The sequence below is a fragment of the Astatotilapia calliptera genome, chromosome 11 (genome assembly GCF_900246225.1).
Source record: "Astatotilapia calliptera chromosome 11, fAstCal1.2, whole genome shotgun sequence".
In the NCBI taxonomy this organism is placed as follows: domain Eukaryota; kingdom Metazoa; phylum Chordata; class Actinopteri; order Cichliformes; family Cichlidae; genus Astatotilapia; species Astatotilapia calliptera.
This window is the reverse complement of record NC_039312.1, coordinates 27,413,891-27,441,621: the sequence shown is the minus strand read 5'-3', so window position 1 is coordinate 27,441,621 and position 27,731 is coordinate 27,413,891. Positions and strand designations below refer to the sequence as shown.

The window sequence follows — 27,731 nt, the reverse complement described above, 5'->3', positions numbered from 1 at the left end:
GACAACATCTCTCACACCATTACACCACTAGCAGCATGAACTGGATCCACAAGGCAAGATGGATCCATGCTTTCACATTTTTTGACAGGAACCATTCCAATGTTGCAGCAGGAATTACAACTCATCAGACCAGGCAATATTTTTTTGTTTTAGTTTCTCAGTGAGGCCTTGCAAATTGTAGCCTCAGCTTCTTGCAGGCTGACGGGAGTTGCTTCCAGTGTGGTGTGGTGAAGGTTAAACAGTCATATTTTCTCTTTTTCTGCCCATTCTCTTTAAACTCTATAATGCCTAGAAATAGTCATGTGGTCGTCTCTGAAATACCCAGATCGGCCTATTTGGCACCAAAATCCACGCCACATGCAAACTGACCTACATGACCTTTATTCTCTATTCAGATTGAACTCTGACAGTTCATCCTGACCTGATTAGATGTTTGTGCTAACGAGAAGTTGAAATACAAAGTAACAGTACGTTTGGACTTTGTACTCTAACTTCCTCCAAATTAACAATCCATCCCAAAATTCTGACTAAAACAACTGGAATTAATATTTTACGAAAGTTTTAACATTTTTAACGACCCATCAGTTCAAAACCCCAGCTAACTCATCGACAAGCAAACTTCCTGGAAGAGCTTTTCAACATCTTTTCTTTTTTTCCTTCTATTGAGTGAAATCTAATATATGAGAAATGCATTTTCTGTCACTGTTGTTGATAGTCTGTTGACCACTCGCGAATTTGTTTCGTGTGTATGCGAATTAATCTTATTGTGTACTATAGGTTTAAAAATGATTGTGCCACAGTAAAATTGCTATCTAAGAAAATTAATTCAAAACAAGAGAGAGGGAGATGGAGGATTTATAATATTTAGAGGGAAGACATCCATCACCTTAATCCAGTACTGCATGGCACAGATAAAGAGGACTAGGTCTACAGAGTTAAACAAAATATTTCACGAGCCAGAGAGAAAAGCTTTTGTCAGGAAAAGTCATTGCCAAGATTCACAAGAGATATAAAATTGCTCATGGGAACGAATGAATTTGCCAGGAAGAAATCAAGGTGACAAGAGTAAGGTGGAAACCGCTATTTAACAAAGTCCACCTGTCAAATTTGAAGGTTTAAAAGCAGCCAATTCTTCCTGCTGTCTCACAGACAGCCTTTCAGTGAAATATGACAAATTTTCAGTCGACACCACTTGCTACCGTAAATTTCACCGCTTCGAGATCTGAACGGATTTGACCTTGCAACTCTTTCTTTCACAAGAAACAAATAAGTTCCTGCAACAAAGTTGTTGCAAGCGTCCCTGCAATGCTTCACACTTGGTAGTATGTGTGCGACTGCACCTTAGACAAGAACTGTACGAGAAGACAATCCAATAGTTGGCCACTTTAAAAACAAAAAAACGCATCCTTGCTGAGAATCCAAACCTTTTCATCTTTCCTGCAGTGTCTCTCCCTATAACCACCACTCCTTCACCCGTCTCTCATGCACATAGCATCTTTCTAATCCCCTTGACTGAGAGAGCAGAAGACCCAGTGGCTCCAGGGCACAAAACAGGAGGAGAAGTAAATTAGAGAGGAGAGAGGACTAGAGATCACAGAAGGAATGAAAAGGAAGAGTGCCTCTCGAGCTGCAAACACAAGTGAAGGCAGAGAAAGAAATGAGAGCAGCTCAGTGCAGAGACAGTTTGATTAATAAAAAGAAAAGAGAGCAAAGTTTTTAATTAAAAATCTTTTTTTTTTTTATTTAGACAAAATAATTAGGTATTACAAGGAAAAAGAAGTTTGAGACAGAGAACTGAACAAGCCACTTTGGCCAAGCAGCAAAGGAGATGTTAAGCTGGACACTTGCACTTGAATTAATGAGAATCTTAAAAAGGATGCTAACACTGATGTCTGTTTTATGTCCTCAGCCTGTGCTTCTTCTACAAACACGAATAAAACCAAAACTCATTTATCAAGACAAAGAAATTTATAATGTTATCCCTTTTTAAATAAATCAAATAAAACAAAGAACAAAAATGTTCAGTTTCTTCTTTTTTTCCATGGCTGTAACCTTCCATAACTGACATCTTTCACCTGACTTTGGGTCGTTTTCATAATAGTCTTCCCACTTACACAAATGGTGTATTATCAGTGCTGCTGGCTGTCAGGACAGGGTGGTAACTCATTTCCAGACAGTGCCTGAGGTAGCCGAAGCGAGCAGCAACAAACTGCAGCACAGGAAGTGAGAAATTCAAAAGACCTGAGCCAGAGTGTGTGCTTCATTCGCAAAGCCCAAGAGACTCAGCAGCACATGGATGATGAAGATGATGGTGGAGATGATGAAATTGGTTCCTGGCCAAGCTGGGGCTAACGACCCTCGAGAGCACAATCTAAAAATAAACCTATACTTAATCCTAACAATAACCCCAAGAAAGAAACACTATGTAGTGGACAGTCTGCAGCGCTTGGCCGAAGGTTGAAAACATTTGCAGAGAAAACTGCTTGAGGTGGAGAAATTATATGTATATCAAATATGAAGTCCAATATAAAGGCATCGATAATAACAAACAGTTGACTTATTGCTCTTTGAAAGTGTAGCTGTTTATCTGAAACGGAAAATGTGTTTATGGCTTTCCCTGCTGCTCCTTCATCAGGATGAGGGTGTGAGTGCGGCCGCACGCTGCATACAGTGTATAGTTCAGGGGACGACGGTGTAGGGCTGATAGGGCAGCATCTTTTGTCGTGCACTGATTGCATAAATCCATTCCGGTTTGACAAAATTCAGATTGGTGTTCTCCATCAGCGCCTGCGAGGAAGTCAGAGCAAAAGCAAGAAGCGCAGTCATGTCATGTACTTGCATTACAAATGGTCAGACAGGCTGAGGTGTAAAGCCTTTAAAACCCTTCAAACTATACCTAAGCTTCAAATTCAAATGCTAAAAAAGCACACAAATGGCTGGAAACCATAGTAACCTAAACTTGAAAGGTACTAGTCCCCACTGCTGCTGAATTTGTCCTGGGAATGCTAAAGTGGTGTATACTGGTGTATACTGTGCAAATGAAAAGGGCTCAGAACTCTGGGCTGATAACGCTTGGAGTGGAAAATTTAAAGGGTATTTCCTCTCCCTTTTTTTTATTTTTAGCTGTGCACACTGTATAATAAAGCAACACTTGACACAAAGTTAAGTGAAGCAATTTCCTTTACAAAATTGTCTTGACTGTGGGAGTAAAAGATAAAAAGCTTACACACATGGGTACACCGAATATTAAATCTTTTTAAGCCCCTGTTAGACATGTTTATTTGGTTGTGGCTGCTTATTTTCAAAGAAAAAGAGAAAAGAGGGTACGACTCACGTCTTCAAAGGAGTCGTGCCACCCTTCACTGGTCACCACGAACTGCACCTTCTCTGTCATATAGTCCTCGATCACTCTGTAGCAAAGACAGGCACATAAATTACAATTATAATTGCACAGATTATGTCTTTTTTTTGTCCATTGGGAATAACCACTGAAAGTCTTTCTTACCCATTAAAGGCAACAATGTATCGTAACAGCAGTCGTCTGTCGTTATTGGGGAATTTACCGTAGAGGAAAAAGTGCTTTCCGCTTAGGAAATCTAGAAGAGAAGACAAAGTGGGAAGCAAAAGATCAAGAAGAGTGGAACACAGTCTGTAGGAAAATTATAAGAAAAGAGGAGAAAAAATAAAGAAAGCAAAACACAAGCAGCCAGAAGCTGGATGGGAACTAATTGATGCATACCTGGGAGCTCGGGGATGGGATGATCCTCTTCAGCTTCAGCGTCAGTGTTTTCATCCGTCGACCCCCCGTAAGGATCCTCGTCCTTCACCACCGTTCCTTCTGTTGCTGCTTTCTTCTGTTTTCTCCCCTCTTCCACCCTTTCACAAGGACAAACCTTTTTATCCTACATGTTAACAAGCCTGCTCTCAAAAGATGGTTTTTTTCTTGGTATTGTGTGGCCACATTCTAGCAGGGGCCACAGCTCTGCTGTCTTTTTTACACATTTAATGAATCTTTTCATTATTTTCGCTCAGGGAATCCAGGGAATCTCGCTAAGGGATCAGCTAAAGACCATGGAGAAATTTTAAAAAGGATATAATGTTGTTTTAACTGTGCATTTAGGACTAAATGTAACAAGTAAGATATACATATTATATATAACATCAGCAATATAGTCATAAAGTCAATATAGATTTAGTCATGACAACACTATAGGCTACTTTAGTACAGCAGTATCTCTTTTAAAGGCTAATGTGCCCAAAAGCTGTTTATTAAAGAGCCAAGAATTTTATGTCTTCTCCCATAAACATCTTGAGGGAGCAGATAGACTATTTTATTCAATAGAGTGTCTTTGCAGGAGTTCATTTAATCTGCTGAATGGTGCTGGAAAAGTAGCATAAAGCGCGTTTTTACATTACATCATATGTTTTTACTGCAATGTCTGCAAAAACGATGCTGATTACGGCAGTAATGCTGAAGGAAAATAGTAAAATGCAGCTCATTGTGACCTAAAAGACAATGAAATGCTCTGGAAACAGCAGGAGTCGCTGGGAAAAACTGGCTCGGTGCGAAAGAAAACATGTTCTTCTAAAATTATTAATCAGAATAAGACTAGAGCACCCTAACAATCAAATAAGAATTAGTTATCGAAGAATGAGCATTACAAACAGCAGAATCAAAATGATTTGTCCCGTTTACCTCTGCAGCTCATCCTCTGTGTCCACTGCAGATTCATCATCATCGCCTCCTGGGAGAATGAGACATTTTTTTTTTTAAGTGTGATTAAACTCACCAGGTTTGCCTGAAAATGTTGGTAACGAGTTTTGTATTTAACACAATTTTCCCTTCACTGAGTTCACCGACAACACAAAATACTGTGACCGCTCTATGACCCTAATCTTAAACTAATGAAAAGATTTAAATTCTGGTCACCTGGAGATTGAGATTGTTATGCTGCCATTATGTTTTCTACAATTCTCATCGAGCACAGATGGGAGCGAAAAAACACACCAGGCGAATCTGCTTTTTAATGAGTACCCGAGAACCAAATTAAAGGTGAGACCAGCCGAGCCATTTCTGCCAAAAACACCTTGACAGCATCAATTTTTCAGTTCTCTTGCACCCCGCTGGAACGATGAAGTGCCATTCTTCAAAAAGATATTTTCTCATTTGGTGTTTGGTGATGACTGGGTGGAAAGCCGTCTAACACTCACAAAAGCCACAGCATGCGATTTTCATCATTTTTAGCCATTTATCGACTCTCTGTGCCACCGCAGAATAAAGGTCATCTGAGAACAAATCTGTGAGGTTAAGTGGACCAAGTGACGCCCCCCCCCCTGACAGCACAAGCCATCAGATCAGGTTTTTCCTTTAATTTGCACATTAGAGTTTGAGTAGATGTCACCTTGCTTGCATATCTGCCACCACCGTAAAATCCTGTGTTGTTGACGGGAAAAAGAGAAGGTGGTCTAATTAAAAAGCCGTCTGTCGTCATGTATGTGTTTGGTGGGTCAGCCCTTGCTGTCTGTCCTCTCTGATGCACCTCAACACTTTATTTCTGGCTCTCGTATTAACATAGAAATGAGATTCATGCTCAAGTCCCTTTATGGTGATTACATTTTACCCCTGTTCTTTTTTTCCCCCCCACCTCAAATTGCATCTACAGTAAGTATGTTGTTCCTGTTCTTTTTATTTGTTTATTTATTTATTTTTTAAAATGGCAGTGCTGCCATCTCATCCATTTCCAAGTGCTTTATAAAGGCTGTCCCTTTTGTCTGATCCCTGGGCTCTCAAATTGTCCCCTGGCCTCCTCTCTATCCATTCTGTCCTCTTCAGCTCACGTGCGACCCTCTTCTCCATCTCTAGTTATTTGAGCTAACAGAGTGAATAATTTTCCATGAGTCTCAGCCATTTACGCTCAGCTCCCGGATCTTTTCAGTGCAGATATACAAATGAAGGTTTACTTGTTTATTCATTAAAATGAATTTAATTAACAAGTATGCTTTAAATTTAGGGTTCCAGACCTTTAGGTTCGTAGTTTCCTTCACTGTGGTTGATTCTCACAGAGCAGTTTCTTGGCACAAATAAACCTGTCAGAGGTCTCAGTAAGACCTCTGACGGCTGTAAATAATATTACCCGATAAGCAGACTCAAAGATACACTGACACAGGTCTGTGCATGACGGTCTAATGTTGGAAGAGAGAACTTTCTTTTTCCTTTTTGCTTGTTTTTGGTTTGTGTTCCTATTACTGGCACTTGATTCAAATTGTAATTGCCTGTTTAACTTGGCTGTCATTTTTCAATTTCATCCGTTTCACCTGATCATTGAACCGACTGTCAACTTCCCATCCCCTGCCATTTCCTTCAGTCTATTTGTCTCGGGCAAACCTTGGTTCTAAGTCAGCTGAATAACATTAAAAAAATGTTTTACATTGCTTTCATTTTGTAGATGTTTCTGCAATGATGTGCTCGACTTTTATCCCTATAACAGCCTGAAAGAAAGTCAAGCCGAAATACTGATGCTGGCAGAAATGTCTCAAAGTTCAGACACATTAAAAAGCGCTTGATGCCAACCTGGTTCATCCACATCAGTGGAGCCAGCATACTCATCATCTTCCTCCTCCTTCTCTGGCGTCTTTTTGGCCGTGACTTGTTTCTCCTTCTTCTGCGGCGTCTGCAAAGCAGCAGGGAGCTTTAAACCTGACATTCGATTATATTTATAGGCTCACTTAAAAAAAACAAATTTACCTTTGTGTTCATTTCCTCTTCGCTCCCGTCGTCCGCTTCCATTTCACTCTCTGAGCTCGATTCGGGTCCATCCATCAGAAACCTACAGAAAAAACAAAACAGTGTCAGGATGATTAAAGACCAAAGAGTGAAGTACCTTTCCTCAACATATCTTGTTCCCAATCAGCTCTACTTGTGCAATGACTCAAACTGCAACAATCCCTTGTCAGATGAGGGGGAGAAAAAAAACTAAATTTCAACAAGATGGTAATATCTTTTAGCTGACAGATCAACGACCTAATGTTTAAAACATTACCACAGACTGTGTATTACATACTTTGAAGTTTGCATAGTGGGAGAAATCAAGTTTTCTGCAGGACGAGGGACAGAGGGACAGAAATACAAAAACTTCTGTCCCCAAAAAACGAACAATACATTTTCCTGGGGGGTTGGCTGGTCTTTTTTTTTCTCACCAATTACTCTCAGTCACAAGTGGATCATCTGAAGCACTCAGTGAAAACAACTTCAGTTTTCAATGAGAATTAAGGCAACCTATGTCACAAAGATAAGAGCGGGCAAAGTCATAAATCACAGAAACTACTCATTTGTTCTTTAAAATCCATTCCTGCTTTGTTTTTCATTTAGTAAAACAATACAATAGTATAGTTTTTAACAATTACAGCTGTTACATTTCTAAACTCTTTTAATCAGTATTAAAAAGGTTTAGTGTAATATGATCTAATTATGCAACAGAAGAGTTGAAACTGGGAAGAAAAGCTCTTTTAGTTTTGTTCTGACCTGCTATATTACTCTACAATATGGACTGTGGAGAAATGTACTATCAAAAAATGCACTTATCATTGTGGAGCAATGAGGGAAAAGGGTTTAAATTAAATAGGGATCAATGGAGCCCTATCCCCAGCGGTCTGATGACTCCAGATTTGTCCTTTTTCGGAGTGATGGGGGGCATCAGGGTGAGGAGAGAGGTGGATGAAGTGCTGCACCCGTCATTTCTGATGCCTGCTGCACATGCCTGCAGGAGCAGTGTTATGATCTTTGGATGGTCAGGATCGGTTCAGCAAGATGTGCTAAAGTAGCTGACTAACTGACTATACTGAATGATCAGGTTTTTCCATCAATTGATTTTATTTCTCCCCTTGAGGCATGGGTATATTCCAAGATAAAAATGTCGGGATTCAATGGGCTTAGACTGTGAAAGAGCGATTCAGGACCCATGAGACGTAATTTTCACGCACTGACTGACCACCACTGCATCCAGAGCTCAACCCCACTGAGACTGTTTGGGATGTGCTAGAAAGAATTTAAGCAGCGGTCCAACTCAGCATCAATATGAGATCTTTTATGAAATATTAATGCAAGTTTGGATGAAAATAAATACTGAGAGCTGATCAAAGTGATGCCACAACATGTGCGCAATTATTTTGACCTTTGCTTTGGCTGGGCAGTGTATGATGATTAGTCTAGATCAGTGTTTCCCAACCTTTTGGAGCCACGGCACGTATTTCACATTAGAGAAATCACACGGCACACCAACAAACAAAAATATCACAAACAGAATATTGCATATTCTTTTCAAATATTTATCGATTGCAATGCTGAATTGTCTCACTTGCAGCATGATTATGTAATTTCTTCTTCGTCTTCTTCTGTTTTACTGGCAGTTGGCAACCCATTTAATTGGAGCAAGAAGTTGCACTGTCCTCTGGTGGAAGAGAATGTAATTGTTCTGCCCGTTACTCAAGCAGGTCGCTTAAAGTGCTAATCAGGTGGAACCAGATAATCTGTCACGGCACACCAACAGTGACGGGAAACACTGGTCTACATGTAAGCATATGTTGTTGCAGCGCAATAAAAAGAAATCTACATAAACATCAGCTGTGCAAGCAATAGTTTGCTCTAAAAATTAAAGAACCACGGGAACGGATCAGTGATGAAGTCCACCTTTTTTAAACTTACATGTAATTAAATATGTGGTTTCCTGTACTTTTCATACCTACAAAGAGCAAACGGAGGATTACAGGAGTCGCACCACTCTCTGCTCTTCCATCTGTGCCACATCTACTGTAGCACCAGGCGGACGACACTGCCAACTACAAGGTGAATAAGTCTTCTCACTGAAACTCCAACCTTTCAACTCTGTGGTCAACCGGACCAAACACAAAGATGCAATCATGATTTTCTCCATCTTGTTGTGAATGTTATTGTGATGCGAAATGTCATTTCTATTGGCAGGGCAAAAGCTACCAAGAAAAATCCCCTCTTGGGCAGATACCAAGCACTGCCATAGCTATAATACTGCTAAAATTACTCCCAGTCAGACTCTTAAGAACAGTTGGATTAGTCTAAATTCAAATTTCTGTTTAACAGACTGGTAAAACGAACATCTCGGGACATTTCCAAAAATTACTTCATTGTTAAAATGTTTTCTGAAAACTTTAAGAGATTGTACAGAGAATAAATAAGCTAAATGGTCCAATAAACTCCACCAAGAACACCTGTGTGTAGTGATAATGCTACTGAATGTGACATGTAGAAAAACAAGCAAGTAATGAGTAGAAAACCAGTCTTGTAGCTCTTGCACACACACACACACACACACACGCACACACACGCACGTATAAATAGGAAGCGTCCAGTGATAACGTTTTATTTCTGCCCACCTTTTCTACATTTTCCCTCAAGCCAAATAAATTCAGATGGACTTTATTAGCTTGGAAATGTGAAGTGCAGAGAGTTGAAATGCCACAGTTATGGTGTAATCGTTTCCACACATACCACAGGGAGTTTTACTGACATATGTTTACTCGTGTTATAAAACTCAGTGTCCAGAAAATTGGATAAAGAAAAAGGACAACGTGGGCAAAAGAAACAACTGAAAAACGGCTTCTTAAGATAGCGAGAGTTGTTAAGCAGCTCGATCTGCTCAGTAATGAAAAGCTGATACGTAACTTTACGTAACACGAAAAATGCAGAAATAAATGTAAAAGAATAAACATTTTTATATTACTAACAAACATTCAATGATTTTTATGGAACACTTATTTTTAAAAGAAAGAATATGTAGCTCAAGGTTTTTTTTTTTTAAATGAATTTATTTTTTAACCGTCCAACAAAGTACGTAAAATTCCCTCAACTATTAAAGCCATGCATAGCAAAAACATCAACTTTGATATATCACCTTGCAGTCGGGGTTTCGAAAAGCAGCGTCAAAGAATTAAGCATTCATCGCTCACAGTTTTAAAAATAACAGACATACTTTCTTTGCCATTGCTTTTAGCCCGACATTAGACTCTGTCAATATCAGCATCTTTCAATGAGGTTGTGTTATCAAACCTTTAAAGTCACAATGAATGAGGCAGAAATGCTGTTGATTTTTTTTTTTTAATCTTAAAGCTTCTCGTCTGCGAGTCCTTAAATTTCTACATTTTTTTTAAATTTTGTAATTATTTTATTTTTGTTTGTTAATGGAGAAAAGTTTTTTTGATACGAAGAATATTTTTGTTAAACTAATTTTTAATAAATAAATGACCTCACTTGATGCACTTTAACGCTTTTTGCAAAACACCACGGTGCAGTGAAGTGTTTGAAAGAGCTTTGCGTTTTAAATTAATTAAAATGCAATTCTGTTGCTGTGCTGGCAGCAATATAGCAGTATTCTCCAGGTCCTCCTTCAGACGTTGCTAAAAAGCACTGATTAATTGAGAAATATATTTACTCACTGAGTTCTTTTTTGATTGGATGCTATGGATCTAAATATGCACCTTCTCCTCTCCTCCTGCGCCTGGATTCTCACTGATTGGATAATGAATGTGCAGAAAGCATTTCTTGGGTGCTTAGCTGATGTCACAGGCTCATTAACACATACATGACATGATCCGCATGCATGTCAGGAAACGGTGAAGGTGAGCATTCGCCTTCAGACGCTCGGTGTTTGCGTGCACATTGGGAGCAACAGTTTGAGTGCGAGTGTGCGTATTTGTTTGGGTACTTGTCATCATCAAAGTAAGTGGTCCCTTTAATTACCCATAGCAGATGCAGCTTTTAAATAAAAGATACATCAAAGCCGCACACTCCACAGGCTGCACAATAGCGGAGCTGGGCAGGGGAATGGATTATTCTGACAACGGGAGAGGGGGAAGCAGACTGGGGGCGAGAGATCTTCTCTACTATCACAAATTGATACAGAAAGGGGAGCGTTAGGGCGAATGACGACACAGGCTGCAGTCAACTTTTCATTTGAATTTACTTTTTGAGAATCGTTAAATAAAGATCGGATTTTTCCACGTTGTGCCCTTCAGCAGGATTTTATTTTAAAAAGCTTTCCTCAATCTCTCACATTCTTCGCGTGCCTCATATGCAGACTGTAGCTGTCTAGAGAAATCTCATCACACTGCAACTCTGGCCACTTTCATTTACAGCTTTGAAGTTCGACATGAAAAATATCAGATTTCAGCGCACCTGTTTTATCTACGAGGTATGCCCTGCCGCATCGCCGCAACGATCTCTGAGAACTGACAGTCACACCTACCGATAGTCACGCCTAATTATAAGCAAAGGAGGGCTCATTAATTACATCTGAGACATTCTCGAGTGCATTCCTGGGATGCAGACAGAGCCGAAATGTGACGCTTCTTTTCCATTATGGAGTCATTTCATTACATCGTTACTTATATATTGTTATAACATAAATGTAATTATGAAAACTCTCACGGTGTTACAAATGAGGTTTGATGCAAACATAATAAGGTCATTAGTGAGGTGACATTTTCAGTTTTAATGATGAAAACGTTAAACGAGGAGCTCACTGTGTAAATGTGCACTGGCATTCGTGCACAGTGTAAAAACAGGCAATGAATGTGAATCTTTGATTTAGAGTATCTGCAGGGTTTGAATGATTAGGAGGTGCTGACGACCATCATCAATCACCATGCAGATCCACAATTATTCAAGTACAAGATACGTTTTTAAATCATTGATTGATGCTGCCTGGGACAGAACCCTGAACACCCTTCACTTGATGTCATTACTTACCAAAGTAATGACATCAAGGATGTTGCATCTGGATGTTGCAGCAGCAGTCATCTAGTCCTGATTTTGTGGAACAAAAAATCAGCCAAAGAAAAAGTACTATCAAATGATGACTTTTCTAAAAATCCTCCGGTCAACTAAACATGAAATTTAACTTTGACTACATCGAACAGTAGCGAACCACATCACATCTTATTTTATCTTCAGCCATGCAATCCTTCCTGTTTGTGATGTTATTTTCTGAAAAAGTCTGGACAGCTCAGAGAAAATTATTTCGAATACGACATGCTTCACAATTATTGGATTTTCTTAGTTTTTATTATCATGTAAGAAGTTAGCTGAAAACGCGGGTAACCAAGCAGGCTGCTTAAAGCACATTGGTGAATGTTAACACAGCAGGCAGCGGTAGGTGAAACCCTCGTAAAGCCTGATGCAGAAGCAGACAGCATATGAGGAAATAATCTGAGAAGTCTTCAACAGTTTGTTTCGTCCCCACTGCTTGTTATTTGGTGGTGAGTCTCATATTGTGTACGAGGAGTTAGACACAGATAAACGTAGGCCATTAAGAGTAGTCATCCGTCTTTGTCAACCATAAAGTGTGTAGATAAACTCAGGCTGCAGTAAAGCGGCTACAGAAAGGGAAGGGGGTCGGAAGTGTCTCTCTTACTATAACTGTACTGCCACTGGGTTGTTTAGGATATTATCACATGTCTGATATTGATGCGATATCTGGCACTGTGCACCCTAGACAAGTCCCAAGTCTGCTGCAGAGCAAACACACAGAAAACTTCACTCTCACATTCACACATCTGGCCAGTTTGGAACTGCCATTAAACCTAACATGCATGTCTTTGGCCTGAGAAAGGAAGCCAGAGCACCCGAACAGAACATGCAAACGCTGCACACCGAACCCCAAATCCTAATCCTTAGACAGCCGGTGGATTCAAACCCAGTACCTTCTTTTTACAATATCAACTCTCGCGGCCCGGTACCGGTCCTTGGCCCGGGGGTTGGGGACCATTGCTATAGGGTATGAGTAATAGGTGTTTTTACATATATTCTGTCTTCTTGACTACATTCAAGATAAGACCCTTTAAAAAGGCAGAACAGTTCAGTAAATTCACACAAAAAAAGCAGCAATGGAGTACAATATTTAATATTGGGCTCTCAGAAACCACTAGCCCCACCTGCCCATTGTTTTTAGTATAGTAACATTATTACTATACAACACAGGGATGAAGCTGATTCATTAGCAAGATGTACACAAAACTACTTACAAATAACAGTGATTAAAATTAGTACAGCTTATAGAATACCAGGTTTCATATACTCACATATGCCTGAGCTTAATGAACCTTGCATGGCTCGACTTCGAACCAGAGGCAATCACTGCCAACAAAACAAGTATGAAAGGACTCCTTATATTATAGGGCCCAGCTACATAAAGTAAATTGCAGTCCTATCCCAATTAATTTGGGCCATCCACTGCCTGAGATGAGCATCCAGCTCTACATTATTCAGCACACACAGATTTGTGTGGAGCGATGACAGAAGGATCTTGATGCTGCTAAAGTTTCCCCTATAATGAGCCCTATAATTAGATAGCTGCTGGAGTTGGGTGGGTTGAATTTGTGATCACAGCAGGGATCATCTGCTCAAGGTTATAATGTTCTCTGCAGCAAGCGGCAAACACTGCTGTGAGGGGTGTATGTTGGGATGATTTAATCAATGAGAGTGTTTTGCATAGACCGTGTGATGTAGAGATGCCGACGTGGCCTTAATCAGATGCGGATTCAAATGTTGGACACATGTTCCAGGTTATAACCCGGCTGTCACTGAGTGGAAGTGCCCTTTTAAAGTTCCTGTAGTCAAGCTTGAGCCACTGTCTGTTATTAAAGTAAAATCATTTCTTCTGCATTTCCCACTCACCTTTTGTAGGAGATTTTCTGCTTCCTCTTGTGGCAATCCAGCACCCAATCCTTGCGTACGATGATTCCACCCGCTGATTTCACCTGGCTGTACTTGGGGGTGTTAGCGAAGGCACAGCTGCAGATTAATGGGCCGAAAGAGATGCACGGACACACAGAGACACGTATGGTTACATCAGTAAAGAGACGCTAACAAGGGCAGGCTGCTCTGACAGCAGAGATCAAGATGCAATCAAACTGAATTACTGCGAGTGCTGACAGGACTTTTACACAAAACTCTGATCTTTTTCAAAGATGATAATCGAAATCACACACACACACAAAAACCCATCTGAAACAATTACAACACAGATCTCTTGCAAGGCACGTTTGAAATTTTGTTGAAAGATAACGTGATCTCGTTATTTACCGTGATTATTTTCAGAGATCATTATGATATTTCAGTTTGAACGTCTCACACAACATTCAATTTTAAAACTATTTATAAAAAGCATAGCTTGAAAACGTTTTCCTTCTGCTTATCTCCCTTCATTTTTATCATGTGCCAACTTTCTGCAGTTTCACCACATATTGATCTTTTGCCTTATCTGCAGCTCTTTTGCATTTGCTCATTTATCTCCGCGCATTCTCTTGGTGAATCTTATATTTGTGAGCTGTCCTTGACACCAAAGGACGGCAGTAAACAATGTCCTTAACAGCTTGAGCTGATGTGGTAAAATAAAAGCCATATTTTAGTAGAACTGATGTTGTGTTGGTGGTGTCAACTAAACCCAACAACACTGTAAATAAAGTGACATTATATTTTTGCACGAGGTTATGAAAAAACACCCCAAATGTCCTTCGGAACAGTAGGTACTATAAATTTTTACTGTTCTAAAATCATAAAAAATAGCAGAGAAAACTGATATAACTTTAATGTCTGTCCATAAAGCATAAGACTAGAGGATAGAGCCTGCAGCTGTTAGCCCACCACAAAGACAGAAATGCCAATAAGTAATTCAGAAGTTTGGATAAGCAGGTTTTGTTAACCTTGAACAGTACCAGACTCCCCGTTTCCCACTTTTTGCTAATACACTAACCACCCGCAGGCTTTAGCTCCCAATTCACTGAGCAGACACGGACAATGGAATAAATCTTTTCATCTAAAGTCAGTAGTATTAAATTCAGGGATGAATTAAAGTTATGAATGCTAGATTATGCCAATTCTTTCCTTTCAGCAACTTACATAAGATGTGTGGCGTCAGGCGTCCAATCGGGTCGATACTTGGCTCCCATTTCCAGCGCTTTTTCCCTCAGCTCCCCTCGGAAGGGGTTCTGAAATCCACTGAGGACAAACACCACCCCCTCCATGAGCCGGGTGAATGGGACCTGCTGCTCTTTCTGGGATTTGGCCTTCTGTTTAGTTTTAGGCTCAGGTTTAGACTCACTCTCCCTCTTCCTGTCAGCAGCCTTCTGAACTGGTGATGCTGTAGAGATTATTAGAAAACTCAAGGAAAGTTCTCCACATGAATAAATAATGCAAAGATTCCGAGACTGTGTTACCTTTGGCCGTGCTTGGGCTGGGTGTACTGACTGAACTCGGCTTGTGTTTGGGGGTTGCGGCTTTACCCTCAGGTGAACCAGATGGACTTTTTTTCTTCGAGGGAGGAGGGCCAGGAGCAGATTGTCGCTCTTTGCTGAATTCAAATTTCCTTTTTGCTGGTGGCTAGAGGTGAAAATTCAGAGTTGAAATTGCTATTTCATGCCTGAAGTCCGCGAACACCTGGTACCAGTTTATATTATTACTGTAGTCTATAGATAAAATCAATGAAGTCATGGGGAAAGCAAAAGAATTATCAAAGGATCTGTGGGAGAACATAGTGGAACTTTATATATAAAGGAATAGAGAATCAGCACTGTTCAAATTCTATTTAAGAAGTGGAAAATGAGGGATTATGTTGAAACCAAGCCACGTTTAGAAGACCATCAAAATAAAAAAATAATAATAATAAATACAAAAAAAAAATCAGCCACAACTGCACAGAAAATTTTTTGGGATACAAACAAATGGGTAAAAAAAAAAAAATGGGCAACATGGTCAAATCACCAGAAGAACAACATTGCTGTACCCATGTCACAAAGCAGATGCTTACATTGTGCCTAACAGTAGAGACAGAAACTTTGGTTTCTGAACTGAAGGAAGAGTTGTAGACATCAGCCCAGAAGCTGTGCATAGGACGCACTTGGACATTCCAGCTTGACAATGAAATCAAAACAAAACAGAAAAATGATCCAAAGAAACAATCATAAATTTTGCCAGGATTTGTAAACTTACGTGCACAACTGTATCTAACTGGGGTAGCTTTCAGCTGGCTTTACTATGCACAGGCATGTATTTGTGCAGCTCATCGCAGCAGGTGGCTTTTATTCAATTTTCCTTTCAAAAGCCAAAGTGACATGCGGCTGTCACTTCCACGTGTCTGAGCCCCTCCTACTTTCCTTCTCAAGGTGTCCTCAAGCAAAATAACAATGGTGCATTTTCATGTGTGCCATGTACACATGGAAAAAAAAATACACAATGTATTTTAGGCTTTCTTGAAGGTGAAGGTAAAAAGTATAAAAAAAATTACAAGTATCAAATTTATTTCACAAAAGTTTCCTATTTTTCAACCATATAGTTTTGTCATGATAATAAACCAGGGAGCACACGTGTATTTCTCTTTCAGTCAAGCTACCTTAGCCTAATGTTACTCCAGTTTAAATACGTGCATTTACAAAAAAGTTCATATCAATGCCCACTATGAGGTAAAGTCAGTTTCAAGTATTCTGCCATTGTTGCTATTGACACCCCACAGGCTGTTCAGAGTTTGAAATTGAAGTTTTTTTAAGGCTCCCTGAAAGTTTAAAATACTGATGTGCTGGTACTGGCTCATTACCTTCTAATATTTAATGTTAAGGGGAAAGAAAGAAGAAAGTCTTTGTTTTGGGGTCTCGGCCTTACACTGAAACATGTGCATATTCAGACCCTTTAATTGTGATTCTGGGAACTTAATCACTTCTGTCACCAGCTGCTTCTCGCACACTAAACAACAAGGGAATTACATCACACACAGGTTCTTAAAGGGGAATGGCTGTGCCGGTAACAAGAGGTACCCTCCATCTCAGATTTAAATTTCCTTATCAATGAACCATGAGGACTGTGCATGTGGGAAAATAACTCAATGAAACCAGGATCTTCAACCGATGCAGTTCTGTGAAAAGAGGTGCTCAGTAACAATGATTCCAACCTTGACCTATTTTTACTTCAGTTATTAGATCAAAAGCTTTGATGGAAGTGAAACTCTTAAGATTAAGAAGCTGCCACAGGCAGCATTAACCTGGTATGTTTTTCATTCTCATCGAAGCTCTCAAAGAAAAACTGTGTGAGCATGGGGACAACATGTAAACCCCATGCAGTGACCTTTCTGGGTTTGAAACCAGAACCCTCTTACTGTAAGGCAACAGTGCTAACCACTGAGCCACCATGCTACAGTATCACATGATACCACAGATCCCAAACTAAAACAAACTATCCACTTTCATGTGGTCTAAATATAGAGAAAATCCTCCTGCCCATTAAGTGGAGGGCGGGGGTGTTTACTACCTGTGGTGAGGCAGAGGTGGAAGACGAGGCCTGGCCTGATGAGTGGGAGCTGCCGCTCGCTTGCAGAGCAGCAGCAGCGTAGCTTATCTTCTCACTCTGAGGAGACGCTACAGAGAGAGAGGTGCAGAGAGCAGGTTAAGAAAGAAAGCAGCCTGATCATAAAGAATGTCTTTGAAATCACTTCTTTTAAAACTAATTAGTGCTCTGTTGAGTTTTTATTATTTAACAAAATTACAATTTTATTATTACAGTGAACATAAAGAATTTAACTGGCCTCCAGCAGCAGGTAGACTCAAATAATTGGATTTACCTTTGAGTGAAGTGCTCGACTTTGTTGCGTTCTCCCGACTGAAGAAGAGACTGCCAGGTTGAAGGCTGGGCCCGGATGCAGGAGACTCATCCTTCACCCTGAACTGTCCCAGCTTTGTCAGTTTCTGACAGGACAGAAGAAGGAAGACTTCAGAGGCAATAAGGAAGATAGAGAGATGGAAGTGCATTTCCCCTAATACAGCAAAAAGGCTGTAACATGACAAATGAGTCCATGAGTAAGAAAGTAGATTAATGTCCAGGAAGTGCTAAAACAAAAGCGTCAGGCGTTTATGCTGAATTCCCACTACAGCATAAACGAAAGTAAAAAAACATAAATCAAGTAAAAATTCCTGTTCAAGTAAAAGAGTACCTCAGCAAGCACATTTTGAATTTTACTATAACAAAGTCGCACAGATTATTAACTTGGAGTGTGATTTAAAACATTTAAAAGATGTTTTAAATCACTGAAAAGACAGAATTGGCGAATGAACCTCAACACTTCAACAGTTGTCACCATTCGTCATCATCAGTTGCTAAAAGAAAAACAGATGTGATGAGAAGGGCAGCGTGTCACAGTGGAGTTTCATACCACAGCTACATTTTGAAATATAGTATGACCAGACTAACATTTTAGTTAATATGATCCAAAAACGAGTCAGCGAGCCCATACAATTGGAAAGTGTGAGGTTGAGACAGAGAAAGCTGTTATTGTAGCCGTCTGTAGGCCTGGAAAAATTCCATTTCAAGGCACGTCAGAATTTTTTCCAATCCAAAAACTTTGTTCATATTTTTTACTTTCTATTAGTGTAATAGAATATTAGGCTTTGTAAAGGCTAAAGTACAGTAGCTTGTCTGTGCATTGATGACCCCATCACGTCTTATCCTTCCTTGAACGACTTTTGATAGATACTGACCCCTGCAGAGTGGGAACACCCCAGAGGAGATGCAGGTTTGGAGATGTACCATCACAATCTGGACTATGTCAAACATTTTGCTTGCCCATTTTTCCTCCTTCTAACACATCAACTTTGAGGGTAAAATGTTCACTTGCTCCCAAATACATCCAACCCACTAACAGTTGCCATGATGAAGAGATAATTGGTCTTATTCACGTCACCTATCAGAGGGCATACTGTTTTTCCTGATTGGTGTGCATGGTCTCAGTGGAGTACTTACTGGGGAGGAAGTTGGAGGAGGATCGTTTTTGTCAGGTGGCGAATGAAACTTAACAAAGGCAAGCCCATATGCAATATTCTATAAAGAGCAAAGACAGATTCACATTATATTTCCATCAAAGAGACACAATTCAAACTTCAAACGGTGCCTCAACAACAGGATACCTGAGACAAAGGATCTGGAAAGATCATCTCAGCGCTTATATTTCATTGCTTAATAAAAAGTTACCGTAACTGGAAAACCACGCTGCACTGCAATTACGTTGCTTTCATTTGACACTATAGAACAGGTCCTGTTGCACTGCTGTATTCAGACACTGTCATCATTCCATAAACGGCTTCAGTCTTAATAATAGATATATTTGCTAATTACAAAGGGCTTGTCAATTTACACATCAAACACTCTTAGACACTTACCTTGCTGTATGGCTGGCTACACACAATTTTCACTCTGTCCCACTTCTCCTGAGCTGTGCTCTTTTGCAGCTGGTTGGGCCCAAAGAAACGCACACGGTTCATGTTGGTGCCACTGCGGCTCTCCGTGGGCGACATGAAGGAAGACATAACCAGGAGAACCTAAAAGAGTGAGATTAAAATCAGACTGGATAAAATGAAGTCATTACAGCATTCAGGAAGTGCGATTATTATTATTTGTAAGAATACCTCATAGTCTTGATCTCTGACAGCTGAAGAATTCCCCACCAACACCTCAATGAAAGCTGAACCTTCATTTCCAATATCAATGCTGTGCACCTGCTCTTCCTTTTCAAACTGAGGGAGAAAAGTAAAAGTTGCATGGTAATACTTCCCAAGGAAGCACAGGATACACTTCCAAAAGAGATTCTTAATCTCAAGAGCTGCGGTTAAATAAAGCTTGAAAAAAAAAAACTATTCTAAGGCCGAAAGTAAAGCAAGAGAAGAATCAACACACTATTAATTAATCGAATTATTCTAAAACCACGTGGTGCTGCATTCAGCCGTCTGATCTCTGCACAATAAAGACAAATTCAGCTTTTTCTAGATAAATGCAAATATCACCAAATTTGTCTGTATGGTAAGAAAGACATGATTAATAACAAATGAAATGTTAAAAGTACCTGGATGTATCAGTATACAATTTTATTTGGTGATGTACCAGATAAACACATTATTTAGAGCAACTCAAAGCATAACTTTAAATATATTTGATCATCATTATCTAATAACAGTAGCAATAACTTTATTTAATAGCACCTTTCAAAACAAAATTACAGACTGCTTCAATTTAGTTTGATTTATACAGCACAAAATCACAACAACAGTCACCTCAAGGTGTTTTATATTGTAAGGTAGATCCTTCAATAATACATACAAAGAGAAACCCAACAATCATATGACCCCCCTATGAGCAAGCGCTTTAGTGACAGTGGGAAGGAAAAACTCCCTTTTAACAGGAAGAAACCTCCAGCAGCCATCTGCCTCCCCTCACAGGGCAAGATTGGAAAAAAGCTAATATAAATGATTACTTGGAGAAAGTGATTAGTTCTCAGTCGTGATTGTGAGTCGTGATTGTGAGATTGGCAGCAGAGACAGCGGATCTCAGGTTATGACCAGGGACGGTAACACAACGTCTGAAATTCACTTTATAATTATAATTTGCGTGTAAACTTCTTCTAGTGTAAAGAAAGTAAATACAAAAAGTTTGTTTGAATTCAATAGATTGTATGATTCTCCCAAAGTTACATGTGTGTAATTTGGTGTTTATGTAATATATGTAAGTATCTGCCATCTAACTAATCTAATCAACGACACCTCACATGTTATTGAATTAGTTTGGTGTCACTTGAACACACAAAAACAACAACAAAACAAACAAACCTGGAGAATGACTGATATCTGCTTCTCCCCGGGTCTGGCTGCTTTCCACTTTCTGTACGTGTCAGAGCTCAGGAGGTTGTCTGCCCTGTGCGTCTGTTTTTGTAACACAACACATGTGAGTATGAAGCAGCCTCACAGCTCAGCTTTCTTCATACAAATCTCACAAAAGCAATACATCATGTTGCACTTACAGAGTCCTCGGTGCTGCACGACACGACGTGCTTGAGTTTGATTTCTGGCATTTCGTTGTTGTTACTGATGATCGTCAGGCTAAAAGCTGATCGATTCACTGATCAGTCACATAAACCAAACGGGCGCGTGCCTCCCCACGAAGCGATCGCAAACGGCTAACAAGTCATATGACACATCCAGTTTCTCTCCACTGGAAGTGATTTAATCCTGAAAGTTTAATTTCTTGTTGGTCAGATAAACCGATGACTAACATGTTAGCATGCTAACAAACAATAGGCAACTCTCACTAATGATTTTGGTGACTTTAGCACACCTAAAGGGCTGTTCCGCGTAATCTGTTCACAGCGTTATAGGCATGGCATATATCCGTTACTCTGCTGTTACAGAAAATTCATACCACAGATTTTGATTATGAGTTAAATGTGCGTGAAGGTGCACACATTTTCCCACCAAAAGCCTGTAAACGCCAGGATATGACGTACCTTCCGACTAACGACTTTTCTATCCAATCAGAGCTTTATTTTCTTCTTCTATGATTGAATTGTTGTGTCACTGAGGTTTATATTGCCACCAGTCGGTCACCATGTGAAGAGGCATTCAAAGAGAGCACTTATTCTTGAAATCTTTTCCGATCCTGCGCAGTTTGTCTCTTTTGTGACAAAACATACACTTTTAAACGTCGTGAGCAGACACTTTAAGATCTCAGAGCAGGGAGAATGTACATTAGCCTTTCAGCTGTCAGTGTTCGATAACACCATATCTGCAAAATTATGCATTACACCAGCAACAAAAAGAGCCCAAAAATAGGTTGTGTTTTTAAATTGAGAGTACATCATAAATCAAACTGGAGATCAGCAATGTACACATAATTACAGAAGTATAAAATTAGATAAGAAAGCTCTAGAAGATATAATATAGGAAACATTTGTACAGACCAGTGTAAATAAAAGTGCACTGATTCAGTATGCATACAAAAAAAGTGAAGTAAAAAAAGTTCATAATCAAACATGTAAATAAATTTGACTTTTCGAGTAGATGAGCATGAAAGGAAGGATTCTCTGCATTATTCTTTTTTGTTGTTTACTGTTGAACTCCGTGTGTGTGTGTGTGTGTGTGTGTGTGTGGGTGTGTGTATACTCAAGCTGATGAAGCTGATGAACACTAAGGGAAATTAGTTAAACAATAGCCATAAAGAAGTCATTAAAGTTCCAACACAAGAAAAACTTCCAGGTATGCTTAACACAACCGAGTCACTGCTGATGTAATGAATGTTATAAATTTCATCACAGCTGGAGCAGCTCTTTGTCCTTCCAGAGAAACTTTTAAAGCTTCCTGAGGATCACTCTTGTGCTCCAGCTGCTTTTAGAAATGCAACTGAGTGGTCTGGCCAGACTACATCAGATTTGAGGGTCTGTTTTCTTTTTTTCCTCAAGGGCTTCACAGATAAAATGATGAAAACTCTTTCATCAAACCTTTTCATCTCCCTTGGCTCTTTTTTTTTTGAAGAGCAAAGCACATCTCTGTCACTCGATGGCAGAAATTGTTCAGTTTAGAAACTAGAAGAAAGATAGACCAACCACAGATCAGAGTGCAATGTTATCAAATGCAAATGACATATATACAAGTATTGATTTACAATGTATGCAATATCCTGAGAACAGTATTAATCCAATGTACAATGTAACTGTAATTTAGCTTTGTGATCAGAGAATTTCCAGGTAGATGCCCGTCTCTGCATCTTCCACAGCTGTACCCTGCACCTCTCTTACGCCTCTGACTTCCTGACCAGCTTCTTGGTTAATTCTTCCACCTGGTCCAGGTCTTCGTCTCTCCCCACCTCTCCTGCCCATTGGACGGATCTAAAAAAAAAAGGGAGAGCAGCTGTTTGCACTGGAATAAGTGATTTGCTATTTCCTCTGGAAAAACTGTGCACTGAAAGATCAAGGTTATCAAATACCTGCTTAGTGCGGACAAAAAGAGGCGTGCAGTTCTGGTACACAAGCTGGTAGCTGCCATTGGTGTAAACATGAGTCACTTCTGTGCAGTTTATATATAGAGGCATCCTGTCCTGATAAATTTCCAATCCTCCAGGATACATGGTGGGATGTCTTCTTAGAATGTGCCTGAGAGAAGCAGAACAGGTATTTGATAGACTTGATAATTAGGCGTGACACAATCCAAGCAAACTTTTAACAGGAAATGTTTCTGTACATACTTTCTAGCTCTCTTTTTGCAGCAGTAGACAAGAAGGGCCAGGAGGAATATGACCAGGACAGCAGTGACAGCAGGTAAAACCAACCACAGGAAAAATGCTATCTCTGTATGTGGACCACAAGAGCAGCAGTGGATCAGCATATAGTGTCCCATCACTGGATTATATCAACTTCAAACTTCAGTGCAAACAAGAAAAATCAGATTTTTCAATCATAGCTCAAGAAAATTATTTGGTTTTCTTTGCAGCTTCTTTTCTTCTACTTGTGTTTTTAAGCTGCAGGCATGCTGCACAGAAGTTTCAACACAAGCAAGACATCAGAGTGAATAAACAAGAGGCAGGGCTGTTGTCTTTCTTAGTATGGAAAAACAGTGCTTTGAACACACCTTCTTCTCCCTGCAGCAAGACCAGCGAGTCGTTTCCCAGAGCGTTGAAAGCAAAGCAAATCACCATCTGAGGTTTTTCCATTTGCCCTCTCAGAATAGCCGTTAGCACAGTGGGCTCTGATGTTACAGACACGTTGTAATCTTGAGGTGGAACAGACCCATTAACGCTCCAGGTGATTGCAGGTTTAGGGTTGGAGTCGACCGAACACTGGCACACCACCTCTGATTCCTCTACAGTACAGGTAGAGGAGAGCTGGATGATGGCCGGCTTATCTGGAAGAGATAATACTGTCATTAGGTTCTCAATAATATTTATGAGGATATATCTACACAAAACACAGGATCTAAGGATTAAAAGGCAATTTTATAATTTTTTGAATGGGTTGGATGAGAAATTTACAGAAAATGAGTTGCCTTCTAGCCTACTTGGCGTATGTAAAAACAACAGTTCATTCACTATTTATTGGCTGTGATTAGTGTCTTTACAGGCCTTGCAGACTGTTTGGTCAGTGAAATCAAATAGATGCATGCAGAAGCTCCACATTTAACTCTGTGTAAGACAAACTCATTGGGATTTAATTGTCCTGCTTATCACCCAGTACACATAACAATGTACTGGGTGATAAACAGGTTTTTTGCCCTTTATTTTCAAATCCATCCTGGTTAATGTATAATCACCTGTTTTTTGTTTCTCTCAATGGCTGCTCTGCAGTTTGCTCTATCTTCACACAACAAAAGCTTATTGTCTTTCCCTTAATTTTTGTGTTTCTGTCATGGACCAACCTACTTACATGACTGAAACTTAACAATTGCTTTTTCTCCTGGGAGAGTTCAAAGTTCAGATTTCAGTTTTTACTTGTCAGTTGGATTTGAATTATGCACCTGTAGTTGTTTTATTTTCCTTTTATTATCCCCCTCATCTGTTTTTATCAAGCTCTACTTGTTGAACCTTGTTAATTTGATGCCAAATAAATGCCTGGTTAAATCAAATCCTATGGTTTGGTTAGTTGGGTGCAACCTAACAACACGTATAAATGGGATGCAGAGAAGACCAAGAAGCGGTAGAATTACATTGTATATTAAGAGTTGTGGGTCGCGATTCTCCTCGGCCAATCAGGTTCTGAGCTACGCACCGGACCCTCATATCTCGTGTCACGTTGTACAGCCGGACTGTGTGCGTTCGCTGGTTGAGGTGCACAGTGCGGCCATGTTGACTATAGGACCAGTGGTACTCTGTTGCTGGAGGGTCAGCTTTACATGAGCACATGAGCAGTGCATTGCCCCCCTCCTTCACTGCCAGGGTCTGGACTTGAATCTTCACATCTTTTGGAGGAACTAAGAGCATTAAAAGGGAAAAAGAAAGGTTTTAGCTTACTGAGCCAGGAACACAAATACACGTGTCAAATTTATACTTACACGTCACATGTAGGTCCTTCAAAGTGGATAGTGTTTTAGGGCCTGGGAAGATGACCTGACACCTGAGCTTGGGCTTCACCTGGTGTGTTACAGTAAAGGTCAAAGAGGCCAGTAAAATTTTCCTGTGGGGATCTGGGTAGAGTGTCTGTACTTCCCCAGGTTCAGTTATATTCTTCTGGGCTCCTCGCTCCCACCTCCACTGCAGATCAGGCAGTCTGGAGGGGCAGTGGTAGTTGACAGAGCAGTTCAGGGTGACCAGTTGTCCTTCTGTGGCTGACATGATGCCGCTGATGACAGGAGCTTCAGGGGTGTCTGCCAAGAAGGAAAATCTCCATCATTATGATTTTAACACTTTAGTGTATTAAAAACATAAAAATCATACAAGCAAAAAGACGAATTCTCTTACAACAACCATTAGTGCTAGAACTACTGAACAAGTCTACTCATATGTGATAGAAACAAAACTGTTTAATGAATAATCCCATATTTCTTCTTTTGTGTTTTTCCTGTAGTTGATATTGATTCACCCCCAAACAGCTAGTCGGGCTTCTTCCTGTTAAACCAGAGTTTTTCCTTCCCAGTCTCATGAAGTTCTTGCTAAGATGGCGCTGTGTGATTGTTAGGGTCTTTTACCTAAAATATAAAGTGTGTTGAGTGACTATAGTTGTGAATTGGCGCTCTATAAAGAAAATGTGAATTTTTATTTATAAATGTAAAGATAAAAAGAAATGCTTAATGCTCTTCCTGTACATTTATTTTAGATTTAAGAAAATATGTTTTCACGGGAAACATTTTAAAGTTTATTTAATAGTTAATCTGCTTAAGACACATATGCACTTCATGCAGCTTTTTTTTTAAATATAACTTTCAATGCGGGGGATTCTCTATTGTCTGATTGTACTAATAATTCTTCTATGTAATATTTATCATGTGAAAAAAATCAAAGTGTTTTAAAAAGTAGAAAAGAGGACATGCATTGTTTTCCTCACTCACAAATACGGTCCAGATTGAAGCTCCTTGGCTTCCCCCAGAGTGAGTCGCCCACTGTCTTCAGAGAAATTTCAAACACCTGGGGGTCATCCTCCCTGATCCTTTCGATTTTCACTGAGCAGTCACCATCTGCGATTTCGCCAAAGAGGGATGCTCTGCCTTGGAAATCCCTGCTCACTTGGCCTTTGTCCTGGCTGTTAAAAGCGGTGCTCTGAAGAGGAAAAAAAGGGCCACCACCTCTGAACCTTAGCCGCACATCTACCCACTGCTTCCTCCCTCTAATAGGATGAGGGGCTGGAGGCGTAAAGGAGCAGGGAATAACCACACAGGTGCCCACCAGAGCCTGGACACGGTCAGGGACTGAGGGTACAGGAGAGACAGCCTGCACCCCCCTCCACAATGTTGCTGTTGTACAGAAAGCACAGAAAATCATTTATCCAGCATTATTCGACAGTAGATTGAACTTTACATAATTGAGACACAGCAGTGATATTTCACAGTTTTATTATGACAACTAAAAAGCATAAGAGAATGTCTCAAGGACACGGCTGATTAAAATATTTCATATATTTAAAAAAGAAGCTGTAAAAGCTGTAACAGCATTGATTTCTTGAGACTGTATAGAAAGGTCATCGTAAAAACTAAACTTTATATGACAAGAGGTTTGTGCTATCTGGAAATCTTACAAATACCACACTGTTTTGCAACAGTTGTATATTTAGAAAGAGGAAGAGAGCAGCTGGAGTTTTAACTCTGTTAATAGTTAAATCTACTATTCAGACTGCAAAACATGTCTATGTTCTTGTAATGAAAAACATTTGTTTTAAGTTATAAAAATGTAGAGCATTTTATTACAAAATTACAATCTGATTTGTTAGTATTTAATTTTCATCAGCACAAAATATTTTGCAGAAAACATTCAAAAGACAAAAAAAGTACTTAAAATAAACCTCTTATATTGATAATTTAGGAGAAGCCAGTGGAGCACAGGGATTCATTAAATTACACCACATGGCAAACGTCCTCCAAATGTAGCCAAAAAGCAACTATGTTAATTTTTTGGAATTTCTTTTTTTTTCAAGAAAGTTTAAAGTATATTTAAAATGATCAATAATTTGTTTAATTACTTACCAAAAATCAGAGGACACACAAGGAAGACGATGTCTGCCTGCATGTCTGCAGCCCTGCTCTGATGGCTCAGACAGGGAAGGATGAACAAAGGCGCAAAGAGGGGGAAGCTTGATTGTTTCATTATGCAACTGGTACTATGACTTCCTGTGATGCCCCCCTCAAACGTCCATTATCAAATGACTGTTTATTATATTTGTTTATTTTACCTCCACTTATCTTTGTCGCTCATAGTGTAATTATAAAACAAATAAATCATAGGGTTATAACTTTAGAATATATATAGCTTATAAATGATCCAAAAATCATTAAAGTGCTGAAGTCCTTTTTGCAAAGGAAAGAAAGACCTCAGCAAGCAGCTATGAGACAGCACATGACAGTGAGTGAGTCACTCTCATGCTGTTGCCCAGTTCCTCAAAGGGACTAGCAACTCAAATCTGATACATTTCTCATTCCCTGTGTACGGACCAGCCAAACCACAATAGTGAAAAAAAAAAGAGTGTGGAAAAAAAGAGGGGTTTGAATATTAACTTTTTAGTGACATATTTGCTATGCTGTTGACAGCAAATGTCTGCATGTGTGTAAGTAGGTCATCACGGATGAAGGGGGAAAGTGTAATATTGAAACTTTATGAAGTTGAAGCATTTAAATAAGAATTGTCTGTGAAGGTTCTCAGTCATCCAGGTCATCGTAGTCTAAGGAACTTGGAAAGAAAAGCGTCTTAAAGAAGTCCAGACGCTTTT

The 27,731-nt window shown here is 39.7% G+C and overlaps 2 protein-coding genes across 2 annotated transcripts; both read right to left on the bottom strand.

Annotated features, from left to right (window-relative positions):
* Nucleotides 1-1,953: 1,953 nt before the first annotated feature.
* On the bottom strand, nucleotides 1,954-21,349 carry xrcc1 (X-ray repair complementing defective repair in Chinese hamster cells 1). Its single transcript, XM_026183681.1, has 17 exons — nucleotides 20,856-21,349; nucleotides 20,665-20,757; nucleotides 19,471-19,578; nucleotides 19,225-19,383; nucleotides 18,809-18,886; nucleotides 17,634-17,757; nucleotides 17,324-17,430; nucleotides 15,244-15,406; nucleotides 14,927-15,167; nucleotides 13,703-13,819; nucleotides 6,746-6,827; nucleotides 6,572-6,671; nucleotides 4,697-4,745; nucleotides 3,740-3,876; nucleotides 3,506-3,596; nucleotides 3,335-3,410; nucleotides 1,954-2,787 (listed from the first exon to the last, which is right to left on the bottom strand). Exons 1-17 carry the CDS (start codon nucleotides 20,904-20,906, stop codon nucleotides 2,680-2,682), a joined length of 1,884 nt encoding a protein of 627 aa, XP_026039466.1. The 5' UTR covers nucleotides 20,907-21,349; the 3' UTR covers nucleotides 1,954-2,679.
* A 189-nt stretch (nucleotides 21,350-21,538) lies between these two features.
* LOC113031534 (myelin-associated glycoprotein) lies at nucleotides 21,539-27,669 on the bottom strand. The gene is made up of 8 exons (XM_026183683.1): nucleotides 26,992-27,669; nucleotides 25,864-26,265; nucleotides 24,871-25,182; nucleotides 24,526-24,789; nucleotides 23,455-23,727; nucleotides 23,072-23,174; nucleotides 22,814-22,979; nucleotides 21,539-22,715 (listed from the first exon to the last, which is right to left on the bottom strand). The coding sequence occupies exons 1-8, from the start codon at nucleotides 27,110-27,112 to the stop codon at nucleotides 22,560-22,562; spliced, it is 1,797 nt and encodes a 598-aa protein (XP_026039468.1). The 5' UTR covers nucleotides 27,113-27,669; the 3' UTR covers nucleotides 21,539-22,559.
* Nucleotides 27,670-27,731: the final 62 nt, after the last annotated feature.

What these genes read in the sequence shown, in the direction of transcription:
- xrcc1 (XM_026183681.1), bottom strand. Translation starts at nt 20,906, where the DNA reads ATGCCAGAAATCAAACTCAAGCACGTCGTGTCGTGCAGCACCGAGGAC. An exon ending in ACAGAGGATGAGCTGCAGAG is followed by an intron (nt 3,877 to 4,696) that starts GTAAACGGGACA and finishes TCCTTGTGAAAG; the next exon opens with GGTGGAAGAGGGGAGAAAAC. An exon ending in GGCACGACTCCTTTGAAGAC is followed by an intron (nt 2,788 to 3,334) that starts GTGAGTCGTACC and finishes ACTTCCTCGCAG; the next exon opens with GCGCTGATGGAGAACACCAA.
- LOC113031534 (XM_026183683.1), bottom strand. Translation starts at nt 27,112, where the DNA reads ATGAAACAATCAAGCTTCCCCCTCTTTGCGCCTTTGTTCATCCTTCCC. An exon ending in GAAGGACCTACATGTGACGT is followed by an intron (nt 24,790 to 24,870) that starts GTAAGTATAAAT and finishes TAATGCTCTTAG; the next exon opens with TTCCTCCAAAAGATGTGAAG. An exon ending in CTTGCTGCAGGGAGAAGAAG is followed by an intron (nt 23,175 to 23,454) that starts GTGTGTTCAAAG and finishes GTCCACATACAG; the next exon opens with AGATAGCATTTTTCCTGTGG.